Genomic DNA, 18,460 nt, shown 5'->3' on the forward strand with positions numbered 1-18,460 from the left:
GAACCTTTAGCTTGAAGAAGTTAACCACACCCAAGAAGACACAAGGAATAAATAGTCACCAAACAGTAAATCAAAAGGGGAGGCCACATCATAACAAAACAACAGGAATCAATAAGTACTGCTCATTAATAACTGTCAATATGTCAACATTATTGGTTTTAATTTCCCAATGAAAAGACAGAGATTGATGTGGGATGTCCTTCTGTATATGTGTTGCTTTTATTTGTTGATGAATAAACCTGCTTTAGCCTATGGCAGGGCAGACTACAGCCAGGCTGGAGGAGATACAGAGAGAAAGTGGGCAGAGTCAGGAGATGCCATGTAGCTGCCAAAGGAGACAGACACCTGATCCTTGCCAGCAAGCCACAGCCTTGTGCTGATACACTTATTAATAGAAATGGGGTTAATTTAAGATGTAAGAGTTAGTTAATAAGAAGCCTGAGATAATAGGCTAAGCAGTATTGTAATATATATAGTTTCTATGTGATTATTCAGGTCTAGGCAGAGAGGAAATGAACAAACAGTCTCCACCTACAAAAGACTAAGTCAGGCAATGGTGGTACATGTCCCAGCACTTGGAAGGCAAAGGCAGGCAAATCTCTGAATTCAAGGCCAGCCTGACCTACTGGGGGATTTCAAGGACAGCCAGGGTTACACAGAGAAACCCTATCTCAAAAAACAAGCCAAAAAATACAGACTAATAGGTTGGATATGAAAACAGGATCCATCCTTCTTTTACACTCAGTAAATATACCTTAAAATTAAGGATAGACATCATCTCAGGGTAAAAGAATGGAAAATATATCCCAAGCAAAGACACCAAGTAAACAAACCAGAGTAGCCATTTTAATATCTGACAAAATAGATTCGAAACAAAACTAATCATGATAGGGAAGGATACTCATCAAATGAAAAATCCATCAAGAGGATATTGAAATTCTAAACATTTATGCCCCCAACACAAGGACACCTAAGTTCATAAAAGAAACACTACTTCAGCTAAAATCATATATTGACCCTCACACTGTAACAGTGTGTGACTTCAGTATCCCACCCTCGCTAATGTGCAGGTCATCCAGACAAGATCTAAGCAAAGAAATACTGGAATTAAATTATGCCATAAATCAAAGGGACCTAGCAAATAACTGCAGAACATGTCACCCAAACACAAATGATATAATGATGTGGGATTTCCCTCTGTATGCTGTAAATATGTTTTATTACCATTGGTTAATAAAGAAGCTGCTTTGGCCAATGGCTTAACAGAGTAAAGTCAGGCAGGAAATCCAATCAGAGATACAGAAAGAGAGAGTAGGTGGAGTCAGAGAGACAACATACAGCTGCCAAAGGAGAAAGACACTGGAAACTTACCAGTAGGTCACAGCCTCATGGTGATACATAGATTAATAGAAATGGGTTAATTTGAGGTGTAAGAGTTATTTAATAAAGAAACTGAGCTGATAGTCCAAACGGTGTTGTAACTAATATAGTTTCTGTGTGATTATTCGGGTCTGGGCCTGGGAACAAAAGAGCAGCCTCCACTTACAATATATCTTATTTAGCAAGGTAGTGGTGGTGCACACCTTTAATCCTAGCACTTGGGAGGCAGAGGCAGGCAGATCTCTGTGAGTTCAAGGCCAACCTGGTCTACAAGTGATGGAGGAAGGTCATTGGCTAATAAAGGAACTGCCTTGGCCCATTTTATTGGTTAGAACATAGGTAGATGGAGTAAACAGAACAGAACTCTGGGAGGAAGAGGAAGTAAGCTCAGACTCCACAGCTCTCCTCTCGGGAGCAGACGCCTCAGAGAGACGCCATGCTCCCCGCTCCGGGAAGATGCACGCGATGAAGCAAGCCGCCAGGTCAGACATGCTGAATCATTCCCAGTAAGACCAGACCTACACAGCTTATTAGAGATGGGTTGATCGGGATATCAGAATTAGCCAGTAAGGGCTAGAGCTAAAGGGCCAAGCAGTGTTTAAATGAATACAGTTTGTGTGTTGTTATTTCGGGCATAAGCCCTGCAGGCGGCTGGGGTGTTGGGGACACAGCCCTGCTGCTCCAATTACTACATACAAGAGCTAGTTCCAGGACAGGCTCCAAAGCTACAGAGAAACCTTGTCTCAAAACAACAACAAAAAAAACCCCAATATACCTTCTTCTCAGCTATGCATGGACTTTCTCCAAAGTTAACTACATATTTGGACACAGAACAAGTCTCAACAGACACAAGAAAACTGAGATAACACCCTGCATCTTTTCGGACTACCGTGAAGTAAAAGCTGGATATCAACAACAGAGACAACAGAAAGTTTATGAACTCATGGAAACTGAACAATGCACTACTGAATGAAAAATGCAGGGATGGGATGCAGAGACGACTCGGAGATTAAGAGCACTGGCTGCTCTTCCAGAGGTCCTGAGTTCAATTTCCAGCAACCAAATGGTGGCTCACAACCATCTGTAATAAAATCTGGTACCCACTTCTGTTATGCAGGCATACAAGCAGGCAGAACACTGTGTACATAATAAACAAATATTTTTTTAAAAAGCAGGATGATGCAACATACATAAATCAGTAAACATAATCCATCAAATAAACAGACTGAACACATGATCATCTCACTACATGCACAAAACGCCTTTGGCAAAATCCAATACCCCTTCATGATAAAAGTCCTGGAGATAGTTGGGATACAAGGGACATGCTTCAACTTAATAACAGCAATATAAAGCAAGCCTATAGCCAACATCAACTTAAGTAGAGAGAAATTCAAAGCAATTCCACTAAAATAAGGGTAAGACAATGTTGTCCACTCGCTCCATACCTAGTCAATATTCAATATAGTACTTCAAGTCTTAACTATAGCAATAAGACAACTGAGAGAGATCAAGGTGATACATAGAGGAAGGGAAGAGGTTGATGTATTCTTATTAGCAGATGATATATTTTTACTCATAAAAGACTCAAAAAACTCCATCAGGGAAGGGAGCCTATGCAACTGATAGACACTTTTAGCAAAGTAGCAGAAGGCAAAATTAAAACATAAAAATCAGTAGCCCTCTTATAATGGCAAATGGACTGAGAAAGAAATAATGGAAATAATATCTTTCATAGTAGCCTAAAGCAATATAAACTATAATGGGGTAACTCTAACCAAGCAAGTATAGACTTGTATGGTAAAAACTTTAAGAAATTAATAAATAGACTGAAGAAGATATCAGGAAATGGAAAGATCTCCCATGCTCATGGGTCAGTAAGATTAGTAATGTGAAAATGGCCATTTTTACCAAAAGCAGTCTACAGATTTAAAGTAATGCCCATCAAAATCCCAACACAATTCTTTACAGATCTTGAAAGTACCATTTTTAGCTTAATAACACACACATGCACCAAAAAACCCCACAGTATCACTAAAACAATTCTGAATAATTTTTAAAAACTGCAGAAATTGGAAACAACCTAAATGCCCATCAACAAATGTATGAATAATGAAAATGTGCTACATTTACACAATAGAATATTATTCAGCTGTTAAAAAGTGAAATTTACGGGGCTGGAGAGATGACTCAGTGGTTAAGAGCACTGTCTGTTCTTCCAGAGGACCCAGGTTCAATTCCCAGCACCCACATTGCAGCTTACAACTGTCTGTAACTCCAAGTTCTGACACAGACAGGCATGCAGGACAAACACCAATGCATATAAAATAAAAATAAAATACAATTTAAAAAAATAGTGAAATTCATGAGTCAGAGAGATGGCTCAGAGGTTAAGAACACCAGCTGGCTGCTCTTCCAGAGGTTCTAAGTTCAATTCCCAGCAATCCCACGGTAGCTCACAACCATCTATAAGAGATCTGGTGGCTTCTTCTGGCATGCGGGCATACATACAGAACACATAACAAACAAATAAATAAATAAATATTTTTACGTGAAATTCACAGATAAATGGATGAAGCTAGAAAGAGAAATCATCCTGAGTGAGGTAACCCAGGTCCCAGAAGACAAATACTGTGTGTATTCTCTTATATGTGGATGCTAGCTTCTAAGTCTTGGATTAGCACATCACACTTTGGGTAATCACAGAAGTTAGACATAGAGAAAGGGAATAGAAAGGCAGGGAGGGTTTCCCAAAGACAGGAAAATCGAATATATTGTTATAGAGAGACAGCAGAGGAGACCTCGGTGGAAGGATTGAATCGGGAGGAGAATGGGAAAGGAGGTGAGAGAGGGATTATGGAAAGAGATGACTGACACTAAGGGTCATTTCGAAGCCTACAATAGAAGGTTATGTATACAAAAGAGCTCTAGGGCTGGAGAGATGGCTCAGAGGTTAAGAGCATTGCCTGCTCTTCCAAAGGTCCTGAGTTCAATTCCCAGCAACCACATGGTGGCTCACAACCATCTGTAATGAGGTCTGGTACCCTCTTCTGGCCTGCAGGCATATACACAAGACAATATTGTATGCATAATAAATAAATAATTTTAAAAAAAAAAAGAGCTCTAAAATGGAGACACCAGGTAATGGGGCAGACAGAGCCCCAACTGAACATCTCTTATCAACAAATGAAGCTTCCTGGATTGGGAAGAGGTTACATCCAGTTGAGTTATTAGCCCAAAGGGGCCCCATGGAAACCCCCAAACAACCTAAAATTGTAATACGCAACAGGACAGATGCACATAAGAATTCGCGGAGACTGTGGCAGCACACAAGGGCCTGTGCAGGTTCAAGCAGATGGGGGGTCTCAGAACTGAGAGTGGGAAGTCTACATGGGCGCCCACCCCTAACAAAGAAACTACTTTGATACTCACTGGCAAAGAAAAATTTGTTTTCTCCAATGGAGTCTCACTGAGTATATAACCCACACTTTAGGGCAGGCCCCATACCCAACTGACCAACACACAACAAATCCAATGGTATTTCTGTATACTTTCATCTCATATTGCCTTGGTGGGACACTTTCTCTCTTATTAGGTTTGCTTGCATGTTTCCCATTTTTGTGGTTTTGTGGGATGTGGCTTGCAAGTGTGAGGGGTGGTGTGTTTCAGGAGAAAGAAAGAAAAGGCGTGGAGTTAGGTGGGTGAGGAGGATCTGGGAAAAGCTAGAGGATGTGAAAACCGTGATTGCAACATTTTCAATTTAAAAAGTATGTTGACAAAAATAAAATAGGGCTGAGCACTGTGACACACACCTTTAATCCCAGCTCTTAGGCAAGGGCAGGCAGATCTCTATGAGTTTGGAGTTGTGCTGGTCTATGTAGCAAATTCCAGGACAGCCAGGGCTACAAAGAAAGACCCTTTCTCAAAAAGAAAAGAAAGGGATCAAATTAGGAACGAAAGGAATCATAAATTCATCACTGCAGGAAAAGTCCATCAAGGCAGGAGCTTCTGGTCACATGACACAGCCACGAGCAGAGAGAAATAAAAATGCATTCGGGTTTGCTCACTGTCGGCTACCTCTCTCCATGACTCCACTGCTCAAGACTCTACCTAGAGCTGATTCTTCCCACACCAAGTAATAATCAAGACAGTCCCCCAGAGAAAATCCCACGGGCCAATCTGATCTAAATTATTCTTCATTAAGACTCTCTTCCCAGTTGATTCTAGATTGTGGAAAAAACAAACAAGCAAACAAACAATCACAGCAAGAACAACAGACCGGATGGAGTATGAGAAGTGTATGTTAGTGGGAGGCTGGGTAGAAACCGCCCACACTGCCTAAATTTAAATGCCAGCACTACCATCTAGGAGCTGTGAATCTCAGGCAAGTTACTTATCTCTGGACTTCCATAAGACAGCCCTGATTTCCAAAGCATTGAGCTTCTGGGGTAGTCGTGAAAATTAATATATATGTGTGTGTGTGTGTGTGTGTGTGTGTGTGTGTGTGTGTGTGTGTGTGTATGTATATACATATACATATATATATATATATATATATATGACACTAAGAATTTTTCAGAATTTAGAATGCTTCTAAATTAAGAGATGGAGCATGGCTGTCAATATTTGAGTGTTTTATTCTTTTAACTTGGAGTTCTCATTTGCTCTACGATAACTTCTTTCCATGTAGCTCAGGCTGGCCTCAGACTCACTGTGTAGCCCAGGCTAGCCTTGAATTCAGTCCTTCTGCCTCAGCCTCCAAGTGCTTGGATTACAGACCTGCATAAACACACCTGTGTGTGTATGTGTGTGTGTGTGTGTGTGTGTGTGTGAGAGAGAGAGAGAGAGAGAGAGAGAGAGAGAGAGAGAGAATCACATCTCCTCCTGTCTCAGTGTCCACCCCCCCATCCCCGCCCCATGCACTCCTATCCTTTCTCTCACTGTCTTTCTCTCACATGCCCTCCTCTGTCCTTGTCCCTTCTTCTCCCTTTCTTCTGTCTCACTCCTCTCTCTGGCTGTATATTTCTCACCTGTGTCCTCTCCCTCTCCTCCCTGTCTGCTTTCTCTTTATGTCTCCTTCGTAGCTTTCTGCCTCTCACGCTCCTCTCTTCCTCTGTCTTTCTCCTCTTTCTTGCTTTGTCACTCCTGTATCACACACACACACACTCCTCTCTCTCTCTCTCTCTCTCTCTCTCTCTCTCTCTCTCTCTCTCTCTCTCTCCTCTCTCCATCTCCTCCCTTTCTCTCTCTCACCTACTCCTCTCCCTCTCCCCCTTCTCTCTTATCCCTCTTCCTCTGTCTCTTTCCCTCTTCCCCCTCTCTCCATCTCTCTCCTCTTCCTCACACAGTGACTCAGTCCACCGTAGCTTTGGTTCAGATCTAGGCTATGCCAATTTCTTCTGAATTTCAAGAGTGCTGGTTGGCATCACTGAGTCTCCTACAGTTCACTTACCTGAGAAATAAAGGTAATAATAGCCCGGACTTCCCCAGGTTCTGCAGAGTACCAAAAAAGGCATTGTGCGTGCTGTGGTTGCCCAAGTGGCAAGCCCATAATTAAGTCTGTGAAAATAGAAGCCATTAGTGAGCTGCTGACAAAAGAGAAGTGTCCCCAGCACACTGGATCTGCAGCCTTGTCCAAGTGGCCCACACACACCAAGAGGACAACGGACTCCAAGTTCAAGTGAGTTTGTGTCTATGTGTGGGTTACGTGTGTGTGTGTGTGTGTGTGTGTGTGTGTGTGTGTGTGTCTGTGGTGGGGAGGTCTGCCTCTTTGTATCAGGAACTAGCTATGGGTACTGGACAGCAAAGTCTCCTTGAAAGAGACTACCTTGAACTAAGTCAAGAGTAAACCACAAGAGACCCAGTTGGCAATCAGGGGCAACAGCGTAGACAGAATAAAGAGGCCTCATCTTAGGAGATGCTGGCTTCTCCCTGGGAGACTGGGTTTATTCATTTACAAAAGGAGTGAGCAGCAATTTGACTCTATTCGTATGAGGGGGAAGAAACGTATCAGGTGCTCAGCACACCACTGACTGATGCAGGGGGGCAGGGGTTAGATACTGAAATCTAACACAGTTGGGTTGAGAATACTGGTTGGTGGCTCAACTAGAGGCTGATCAGGAAAAGCTATGGGAAGCCAGAGAAAGTGGTATTGGAGGGGGCAAGACTTCTCAGATCAGAAAGTGAGAGTCTGCTGCTCTGTTAGAAGCCAGCTCCCTAATAAGGCCAAGTCGCCAGCGAGGGGAGCAGCTGGGCTACAGTGTTCCTGTCTCATCACTGTGTGGAGTGGACAGATGATTTCCCATCTGGTACTTCATTCCGTGAATGAGGCTAAACTCCCCAAGTATCAATCAGTGGGGTACTAAACACCTCATTTGTGTTTTACATACAAATAGAGTCAAATTGCTGCTCACTTTTTTGGTAAATGAATAAACCAAGGTACTCTCCCAGGGAGAAGCCTGGTTCAGGCCCAGGTCCTGCCCCTGATCCAGCTGCCGGGAGTAGGGATACCTCTGGCCTCTTCCCCTGATGGCAGAATCAGTTTACAGTGCTGTTAGGCAGAGGATAGCTGCCCCACACCATCATGCTCCTAAGGCTCAGAGAGGGTGTGCAATCTGCCCATAATCACACAGCAAAGAGAGAACAGTTGTTGACAGGCAGGCTTGCATAGAAGTACGTTTTAAATGTAAGAGCCAAAAAAAAAAAAAAATAGGGAGAAGAGCTGAAAATGCTATCTCTGAGCCTGACACAAATGGAGCCCTTAACCAAGACTATAATCAGATCCAGAAGCATTTAGAGTGATCACGATGAAAGTTGTACACATCCAAACGGGCCTGCCACAACCCCACAGCATTGCTAAGTGTGCGAGGCAGGGCCAGGAGGATGGCTCCGTGGGTAAAGAGCTTGCCCTGCCAGCATGAGAACCCGAGTTCAGACCCCTGGCTCCCACATCAGTCCAGGTCTGGAGTCCCAAGGCCAGGAAGATGAACACAAAAGGGACCCTGGGACTCATTGGCTTTCCCGCCTCACCCAATCCACAAACTCCAGGCCACAGAGAGATCCTGTCTCAAAAAAACTCCGGAGACAAGGTTCAGCACATAAGCTCCCTTGCTGGGCAAGCAGCATCCAGAAAGATAGATAGATAGATGATAGATAGATAGATAGATAGATAGATAGATAGATAGATAGATAGATAGATAGATAGATAGATAGATAATGATGATGATGATGATGATGATGATGATGATGATAGATAGATAGATAGATAGATAGATAGATAGATAGATAGATAGATAGATAGATAGATAGATAATACATTAGATAGACAGACAGACCGACGAACCGACCGACCCAGGCACGGTCATATACAAGCATGAAAGCATGCCTGTAATTTCAGCACTGGAGTCAGGGAGTGGAGACAAGAGGATCAATGGAGCTTACTGGCTGCTCCAGGCTCAGTAAGAGACCTGTAGCAAGGGAATGAAGTAGAACGTGATAGAGCTGGTCCATGATGTCTTCCTCTGGCCTCTGCACACGTGTGCACAGGTGTGTACACTAACGCACATGCACAAGCTTACAGCACACACGAGACACATGTACATGCATGCAAGCCCACCTGCACACACACACACACACATACCTGAACGCATACAGACATATACACATATGCTAAACATCAACTTTTTACAGATAAAAAAGACATGTCACATGTCTCGAGCACCTGCTGTGTGTGTGTGTGTCTGTGCGCGCGCACGCACACGCGCGTGTCTCCTGTGTGATACATTCTGGGTGCTCGACTTGTGAGACTTCTGAGACTACATTAGCCATATCTCCCAAGCTCACCACAACATTCAACTTCTGGACTAAACAAAATCAGCCAACGCCCCTGAGAGCTCCAAGTCCCAGGTGCTGTCCTACACTCCTAGAGAGTATGACACTTATCCTAATGTCCACTGAAACCAAGTTGCTTCCAGAGCTCTGACGAACTGCTCAGTGAGAGCCACCTCGGCAGGCAGGTGCCCGCACCATCACTGAAAGGATCTCAGCAGGACTACCATGGAGGACAATGAATATTCAGGTAAGGCAGTTCCCAGGGGCCAAAGCTGGCACCCATTCTGCCCGGGAGAGGTGGGGGCCTCTTCAGTTCCTCTTCACCCAAGAGGGTGCGTTTCCAAGAAAGGCCAGGAGGCAGGGTAAAGCGGGAAGATGAGTATTAACGGATGTCGGTGGCACACAGCCAGGTGGGACAGGGAAACTCGGGGCCCCTCCTCCTGTGACTCAACCCCTTCCCAACAAAACTAAGTCCCAGCTGGGCAGCTCAGGGTCGCATAGAGTTGAAGGCCAATTTCAACCGGAACTTGGAATTCAGAATGAGTTCTCAAAACCAGGGTAAGGAAGAGCCGGGGGCCTGTGTGGGGGACATCAAGACAGAGTAGGGGACTCGAGAATCAAGGTGAAGCCTGCAGAGTGTGCTATCTGGGGATTGGACTTCCATATGGGGCAGGAATTGGGATGTGGTGTCTTGTAACTAGCAAGGGGCTCAAGATTTGGGACAAACACGAGAGTATTTAGGACTTGAGGATCAAGGTATAAGAGTGGAGAGTCAGAGGTCAGAACAAACTAGAAAAAGAATGCTCTGTCCTTTAGAAGTGAGACTGGGGACCCCAGCATTGCAAGTGGGGAGGCTTAGAAGCTCCTGGGTCTTTCTGTCTCCCTGGAAATGACCTGGACTGAAGTCAGACTTATTGCCTGCTGGAGTGTGGACAGACTCTGACTAGGCAAGCCAAAACCCAGACGGGCAGACTCAGAGACACACAGAGGAGAGATAGACAGACCAAGTTCAGGAGGACTGATGGACATGAGCCATACACATAGACATAGTGGTGGGCAGTTTGCACGTGGAGAAAATTGAGACCCTCTGCTTCAGGTGAGGCTCTAGATAAAAACTTTGGCTATTGAGACTCTGGGAGACAGAGGTGGATGGAGCCCACACTCCCCTGCACCCTTCGACACTCTCTGCAGAACCTGATACTGGGACCAGATACTGGGAGCCTCCTCATAAGCGTTCCTGCTGTGCAAGAAGGGGGACACAGCTCGTGCTGGTGGGGTTGCTGAGTACAGCAATGTGGGCTGCCGTGCTGACCCTGCTTCTTCTGTGGCGTAAGGACATCCCCAATAACTGAGACATTCTACTCCCATCCCAATGCCTGGGGAGCCCAACACCCTCTTTGGAACCTGATCTCCCCATCTTCTGCTCCATCTCAATGTCCCCCTCCCAGTCGCCCAGCACCCCTGGTTCTGCTTGTACCCCCAACCACAGCTGCCAGGTGTGGGGAGACGACGATCCTTCTTACCTGCTCCTCTTTCCACTGACCCCCTTAGACTGGGAAACGGAGAAGAATCTGAAACAGCTGGGAGCTGCCGCCGTACAGAATGGTACGGGGGGGGGGGGGGGGGTCAAGGTGGGCTAGCAGAAGTGACGGTTGGGATAGCCAGGGATTACCATTTCCCTGCCAGTGATCACTGCGGGGGGCTGCGTCAATGTCACCTTCTCCCTAGAATACCTTTTCTATCCCAGGAGGAAACTTCTCCAGTCTCTGGAGAAGCCTAGTTGTCTTGTTACCTGATATCCACAAAAACACTGGTGCCTCCCAGTGCCCTTCTGGAACACAGGTGTGAAATAGCGAAATAACAAGTGAGGAAAGATCAAGGCCTCCAGGGCTGAGGATGTAGTTCAGCTGATGGAGTGTTTGCCCTGCTGCATTAGCTGAGCACCACGGGGCTGCCTGCCATCCCAGCACTTGACAAATGGAGGCAGGAGAATCAGAAGTTCAAGCTCATCCTTGGCTACATACTGAGTTCCAGAGCATCCTGAGCGACGAGAGCCTGTCTCAAATAAAATAAATATATATAAATAAAAATAAAGAAAGAGAAAGGGAGGGGGAGGAAAGCCCTCAGAAAATATGGCTACTGACTTCATATTTAATACTAGAGGGCACAGCTGACTACTAGCTGTGTTCTAGTTCTAGCCTGTCTGTCCCTTGTACTTGCTCCATCTAAACTTGCTCCATCTAAACTACAAAAAAAGCTGCGGTCATTGTGAGGATGTGAAAGAGGCCCCTGCATGGAGGACTGGGCTGAAGTGCAGTGTTCTGCCTTAACTGGGTGTGGAGGCATGTTTGCCTGTCAGAAGGTTGAGGCAGGAGGACCGCAAGTGAGAGAGCAATATGAGCTGCACAGGGAGAAAGGAGAAAGGGAGGGAGGGAAGAAAAGAGGGATGGGAAGGGATGGATGGATGGATGGATGGAAGGTGGGTCTTTGTGGTTCTTAACAACACCTCTCTTCTTCTTCCCTTTGTCCCAGTCTCTCATGTTTCCCAGGACTTACAACGATACCAGAGTAATCAGTTGGCCCAGAAATCCCAGGGTGAGCCAGCCACCTCCTGTCAGACTGAGATGGGAAAGGGGGAAGGCTGGGATGGCCTTGGAATCAGTGTGATCAGCCAAATGCTGCTCCAAACCACACAGGGAACAGGCAGCCCTATGGCCCATGGAGTAAAAGGCAGGGTTGGGATAGGGGAACCTTCTCATCACTGAGTTCTTCTTCTCTGTGGGCAGCTGCTCGGATGTCACAAAGCATGCAAGAGCTCCAAACAGAACAGAAGCAAATGAAAACTCAGGGTAAGACAGGATGAGAGGAAGCCCCACCACCACCACCACTACCCTGAGAACCACAGGGGCACAGGAGGCTGGAGGCCAGGCTCAGGATGGGGAATGGTGGATGAAAGGAAGGAAAGGAGGGCGGAGGAAGGGGCAGATGATCCATACGCAGCATCTCTGAGACCAGCCTTACTCCTTTCAGATTCTGAACTCTCCCAGAACCTGAACAGACTCCAGGAGGATCTAACCAATATCGAATCTCAGAGTGAGACTTGGGAGGGTCAGGGGAAAGGGGCAAACTGAGTGGGAAGCGGGTGGTGCTGGGAGCTGCCAGTCAGTCTCTGAAACCTGCACCCATCCCTATGCCTTTCAGACTCTGAGCTCTCCCAGAACCTGAACAGACTCCTAGAGGATCTAATCAACATCAAATCCCAGAGTGAGTCTTGGAACGGCCAGGGGAAAGGGGCAAACTGAGTGGGAAGCGGGTGGTGCTGGGAGCTGCCGGTCAGTCTCTGAACGCTGCCCTCATCCCTGGTCCCCCAAGGCTTGAATGAGAAGCGTACAGCCTCAGATTCTCTGGAGAAACTCCAGGAAGAGGTGGCAAAGCTGAAGATAGAGATGCTACTATCAAAGGGTGAGTCTGACTTACCACCACAGTGGTGGCCTGTAACCACATCCTGGGACATCCTGGGTGTGCGTGCATGCGTGCGTGTGCGTGTGTGCGCGCGCATGTGTGTCATACAAGGAGGCTGTGCTGATGCGATTGTGTGGCATGATGTGACTGAGGGATCTGTGTTATGGGCACGGACCAGGATAGATGGGGACGTAGAAGAACACCTGCTGCTGGGGCGGAGTCCACGCTGTTTTCCTCTTCCTGGGTAAGGCTAACCACCACTAGCTTTCTTCCATTCCTGGAGTCTGCCCAGCCAGGCTTAGAGGGGGATGTGATCAGCAGCAGCCCTACCCAGGTGGCAGGGACAGAAGGACAGTTCCATAGCCTGCGGAGTTTCCTTAACCCTCTAGGGACCTCAACTCGGGTAAAACAGGGCTCTTTGTCTTTGATTCAGAGAATGCAGGACAAGCCAGTGTGAAGTAGGACTGGAGTTTATCCAGAGAGATTTCAACATGGATTTTTTTAAATTATTTCTACATTTTATTTATTTTATGTGTGTGTGTACGGAAAGGTGGAGGAAATGCATGCCAGGGCACACATTTGGAGGTCAGGGACAACTTTCAGGAGATGGTTCTCTCCTACCACATGGGTTCTGAGAACTGACTGAGGTCTTCAGACCTGGCAGCAAGCCCCTTTGCCCACAGAGCCATCTCATTAGCCCTAACAGGGATTTAAGCATGAAAGAGAAGGATGTGTCCTTGGGGGGGGAGGAGCTGGGTGTGGGCTTCTCGGGCAGCTGCATCTTGGTCTCTCCAATAATCTCAGATGGGAGTAGGTTTTGAGGTTATCCTCAAAGGCCTGCTGAAGACTCTGTGTGTGTGTGTGTGGTATGTGTGTGTGAGGCACGGGGGGGTGTGCGCATGTGCCATGGTGTACTGTGGGAGTCAGAGGACAACCTCAGGTGTCAGTCCTCACCTTCCATCTCATCTGAGACAGGATCTCTTGTTAGCCACTGCATAAGCCAGGCTAGCTGGCTCAGAGGCATCCAGGGCTTCTCTTGTCTCTGCCCCCGCCAGCTCTAAATAGGGGCGCTGGGATTACGGGTGCATGCTGCCAGGTCCAGCTTTAATCAGTTCTGGGGATCAAAACTGCGGTCCTCATGCTTGCTCAGCCCAGAGAATTTAAATGAGATTCCAGGGCAGTTCCCAACATGGTTACTACTGATGAGGTGAAAGGCCACAGGGGTGCAGGAAGATGGGGCATTCTTATTGTAAACAGAACCAATAGTCTTGTTTGAGAGTCCTAGAATTTAGCTGGTGGAGGAATGAAGTCCAACCTGAGATTGTACACCATGATCAGACCTTGAGCTTAGTTCCTCGTTTTAATATAAAATATCCCTATATGGAAAGAATATAGAGATATACAAGTCCTTGCTGCCACTCGGTCAGCCTTCAAAGCAAATGCTAACTGTGCTGAAATTCCCGCTGTTCAGAGGCTCCTGCGAGACTTCAGCAGGAGGAGCTGCTTTCCTTTTTCATGTCCCTATAATGTTCCCTCCCCCTGTCCCACCTCACCCTCACCATAGCAGCTGCCATAAACTGACCCACTCAGCGCTAAGGGACTTGACACCTCCACCAGGGATGCCTCAGATCGGGAAAACACTGGCCCCTGGAGGCCACCAAGCTTGCCCAAGAGCCATTGAGAGCCTGTAACACGGGCTAAGAAGGAGGTCGCGGTGCTGCACTCCTGGCCCCTTCACTTCATTGCCCTTGACTTTTTCCCTTTTCCATCTGGAAAGTCCCAGGTGCCCCAAAGAACAAGACAAGAGGAAGGAACTTTGCTTGGTTGGAAGGAGTTCCCATCCCTTGGGACAGTGACTCTGGGGATCCCGGCAGAAAACCCCTGTGGTTTTCTGTGGTAGAAGATTATGTTCACTGTTCACAGATTTCTTACCTCTTACCCTTTCTCTGAGTACACACATCATACACACCACACACCTCACACATATATACCACAGGCACAACACACATACACAACACACAAACACAAAGCACACACTTCACACATACACAAACACTCATCACACTACACACACGTACCTCACATACACACATACCATATACACTCACCACATACACACACCTACACAGATACACACCACATATACATATCACATACACAGGTCACATACACACATACCACATACACAACCTATACACACCACACACAAACCACACACACACAAATACTGACCACATACACAGGTCTCATACACACACACAACACACAAACCACATACACAGATCTCGATATCTCTCTCTCTCTCTCTCTCTCACACACACACACACACACACACACCACACACTGCTTCCCACCTCACCACAGGAACACTAGAATTACAGGTGCACCCACCCATAAGCCCCACACTCAGACCTCAAATTTGTTCAGTGCTTTGCCAGCTGAGAGCTCCCACGTGCAAATGGTTCTACTTCCTGGGGCCTGAGCTCAGATCTGGTACTGTCTGTCCCTAGGTGTGACAGTCATGAAACTTTTTCCAGTTTTAATCTCTCTCTCAATCTTTACTTCCCTTTTTATTTCCTTTTAAATATTCTTTTAATATTTTATTCTTAGTTACAGGAGAGGTAACATGCACGTAAGTTTAAGGTGCCCGCAGAGGCCAGACCCAGAGAGCTGGAGTTACAGGTAGTTGTGAGCTGCTATTTAATGTGGGTGCTAGGAACAGAACTTAGGTCCTTTGCAAGAGCTATACACGTTCTTAATCACTCAGCCATCTCTGTTTCGACTGAGGTGTCTATAAGGGTGATGCTGTGGCTGACGTGTGGGTGGCTGAGGTGTCTGTGGTTATGGTTCTGGTAATTAAAGTATTACTAACCATGGAGGCGTTAGTAACTTTGGAACTGGAAATGTTTCATAATGCTGGTAGCTGAGTTGTGGTTAGCTTTGGCTGCTTGTTGCTGGTCCCAGTGGTTGAGGTATTTATGAGGTTAGTGACAATTGCCATTCTGCTAACCACTGAGGTGTCTTCAGTAATAGTGTTGGTGGCTGAGATTGCCTCATCAAAGAACTAGCCAGTTTCGGGGATCCCATGAAGAAAGCAATCTGCAGTCAGGCTGTTAGGCTCTAAGCTTGGGGGGACAGGACAGTTCTTCCAGTCAAGACCCCTCGGTGGAGAACATGAGTAAGGAAGTCAGGACCGCAAGGGGTGCACTCACCCACTGAGACAAACGGTGGGGCTGATCTAATGGGAGCTCACCAAGGACAGCTGGACTGGGACTGAAAAAGCATGGGATAAAACCGGACTCTCTGAATATGGCGGACAATAAGGGCTGCTGAGAAGCCAAGGACAATGGCACTGGGTTTTGAGCCTACTGCATGTACTGGCTTTGTGGGAACCTAGTCTGTTTGGATGTTCACCTTCCTATACCTGGATGGAGGGGGGAGGACCTTGAACTTCCCATAGGGCAGGGAACCCTGACTGCTCTTTGGACTGGAGAGGGAGGAGGAAGGGAGTGGGGAGAGGAGGAGGGAAATGGGAGGCGGAAATTTTTAATAAATAAAAAAAAATATTAAAAAAATCTAGGAATGAAAAAAAAAGACCCCTGGGTGACTGCAGAAGAGAAACTATGCACACGCACACTCTGCCCATGGGGGTCAGGGGTGGCCCCCACAATGCTCCTGAGCCTCTTCTCTTCTGTGTGACCCCAGGAGTTGCATGCAGCACGTGTCCCAAAAACTGGCTCCATTTCCAACAGAAGTGCTACTATTTTGGCAATGACTCCAAGCGATGGATCCAGGCCCGATTCACCTGCAGTGACCTAAAAGGGCGGCTAGTCAGCATTCACAGCCAGGAGGAGCAGGTGGCTTGGGCTCTGTGGAGACTATGGGCAGCTGGATGGCAGCCGGGGTCGGGGTAGGATCCCACCATGGCCTTCTGGAACGGATGAGAAGGACCGTATGCATCTCCCCCTAGGACTTCCTGATGAAACACACCAACAAGAAGGATTCCTGGATTGGCCTCCGGGATCTCAATGTGGAGGGAGAGTTCATATGGATGGATGGAAGCCCAGTGGGCTACAGGTAAGGGGGCCTGTGGGAAGTGAGATGGGAGAAACACCAAGGAGGGAGCGGCCCCTGGATGGGACCTCATGCAGGAGTCCAGGGCTCAGGGTCCCACAGGCTACAGGTGAAGGAGAGCGAGCCCTGGGGTCTGGACTTCTTAGCTTTCTTAGCCATAAGTAAAGGATGTAGGGCTTGAGGAAGTGAGGAGCAGGCATAGATTGGAAAGGTGGGTCTTGGGCTGCATGCATAGAGGGAATACAGAAATAGGGGAGGTCCAGGTACAGATGCCCCAAACAGGAGAACCTTTCCTATGATGGGGGTGTAATGGGAGAGGGCTCAACCTCAGAGGACCTGCAGAGAAGGGGACACCTCCCTCATCACATCCTGTGACTGGAGGTGTCTCTCTTCCAGCAACTGGAGTCCCGGGGAGCCCAACAACGCAGGGCAGGGCGAGGACTGCGTAATGATGCGGGGATCCGGCCAGTGGAACGATGCCTTCTGTCACAGCTTCCTGGAAGGCTGGGTGTGTGAGCAGCTGGCCACATGCCACGAGGATTCTGCCCCTTTAGCCTCTGAGCGCCCAACAGGACCCACTACTCCAAAAACCGAACCCTGACAAACCTCTGCCCACTCTTGTGGATGTCTCTCCCATCATGGAAAACACCAGGCCCCGGGGACCCCCTGTCAAGGCCTGGACCCCTCTATGTGACTGGAGGCCTTCATGATTATGCCCCCATCCATACTGAAGCAGCTGGTAGATGCCAGCTCCCCACAAAGCTTCTACTGCTGACCTAAGCTGACCATCCCATTCCCTCTGCCTTCCTCGACCACAGCCCAGCCATGCAGCATGTATGTGGGCGGCTGAACCATCCAGGGAGCTGAGGACAGATTTCTCAGGAGGCTTCCTACCCCTCCTATCACGTTTTCCCATTCTTCCCACTCTCTGCAACACAGACCGGAGGTCCCTCTCCCCAGGGTCTGGGAGTGAATGCTCCCACCAAGCTTGAATCATCAGTGAAAAAGATCATGGCTGGTCCCCAGCATTCCTCCCCTCCTTGGAGGCTGTGTCCAGTGTGTCCAGGTGTGGCAGGTAGAAGCTGACAGTTTCAGAGACTTGGTGCCCACGAGCCTCTTTGAGAATGTAGTGCAACTGACATGGAATTTACACCTCGTGTATCTTGGTTATTTCTTTTCTTACGTGACTAAAGTGACAGGGTAGGGAGGGGTGGGAGCGTGGCTCAGAAGCACCCGATCCATAGCCAGGTGCACTGGTTACTTTCTTATAATCCAAGTAAGCTTGAAACTCTGGCTTACTTGGGCCAGCCTGGCCAAATCATTGAGCCCCAAATAAAGCTGAGAGGAGGGTCAGCAATAACTTAAGTTCAGTGCCTGAGTCTCCTGAGTCTCGTGTAGCGGAAGGAAAGAAACATGTCCTGAAAGCTGCCCTCCACAGTACCCCGTGGTGTGTGCAGCCCCACACACATACACACACGTATTTTAAGATGTTTAAGGTGGAGTCAACAGAGGAAGGCATCTCACATCTCTGACTCTACAGGTACACACAAAATAAATGTAATTTTAAAAACAAGGTGGAGAGCTAGAGACATGCCTCAGCGGATCCAGACACATCGCTCTTCCTAAGGATGGGAGTTCAGACTGCGACACTCACATCATATGACTCACAACCACCTGCAACAGCTCTAGGGGACCTGATGCCCCCTTCTGGCCT

General features: G+C 47.4%; 1 protein-coding gene across 3 annotated transcripts; it reads left to right on the top strand.

Moving 5' to 3' along the window:
* Nucleotides 1-6,781: 6,781 nt before the first annotated feature.
* On the top strand, nt 6,782-18,412 carry Fcer2 (Fc epsilon receptor II). Of its 3 annotated transcripts, XM_075971077.1 has the most exons (13): nt 6,783-7,060; nt 9,354-9,457; nt 10,138-10,306; nt 10,402-10,539; nt 10,762-10,815; nt 11,743-11,805; nt 11,997-12,059; nt 12,241-12,303; nt 12,412-12,474; nt 12,583-12,672; nt 16,378-16,529; nt 16,643-16,749; nt 17,143-18,412. In XM_075971077.1, the coding sequence occupies exons 4-13, from the start codon at nt 10,503-10,505 to the stop codon at nt 17,345-17,347; spliced, it is 897 nt and encodes a 298-aa protein (XP_075827192.1). In that variant the 5' UTR covers nt 6,783-7,060; nt 9,354-9,457; nt 10,138-10,306; nt 10,402-10,502; the 3' UTR covers nt 17,348-18,412. The 3 variants fall into 3 exon arrangements, with proteins under 3 accessions (XP_075827187.1, XP_075827192.1, XP_075827182.1); XM_075971072.1 differs by lacking the exon at nt 10,138-10,306 and having other exon boundaries at nt 6,782-7,060; nt 9,344-9,457; XM_075971067.1 differs by lacking the exon at nt 10,138-10,306.
* The last annotated feature ends 48 nt before the right edge of the window (nt 18,413-18,460 follow it).

This window comes from Microtus pennsylvanicus, chromosome 1, assembly GCF_037038515.1.
Source record: "Microtus pennsylvanicus isolate mMicPen1 chromosome 1, mMicPen1.hap1, whole genome shotgun sequence".
In the NCBI taxonomy this organism is placed as follows: domain Eukaryota; kingdom Metazoa; phylum Chordata; class Mammalia; order Rodentia; family Cricetidae; genus Microtus; species Microtus pennsylvanicus.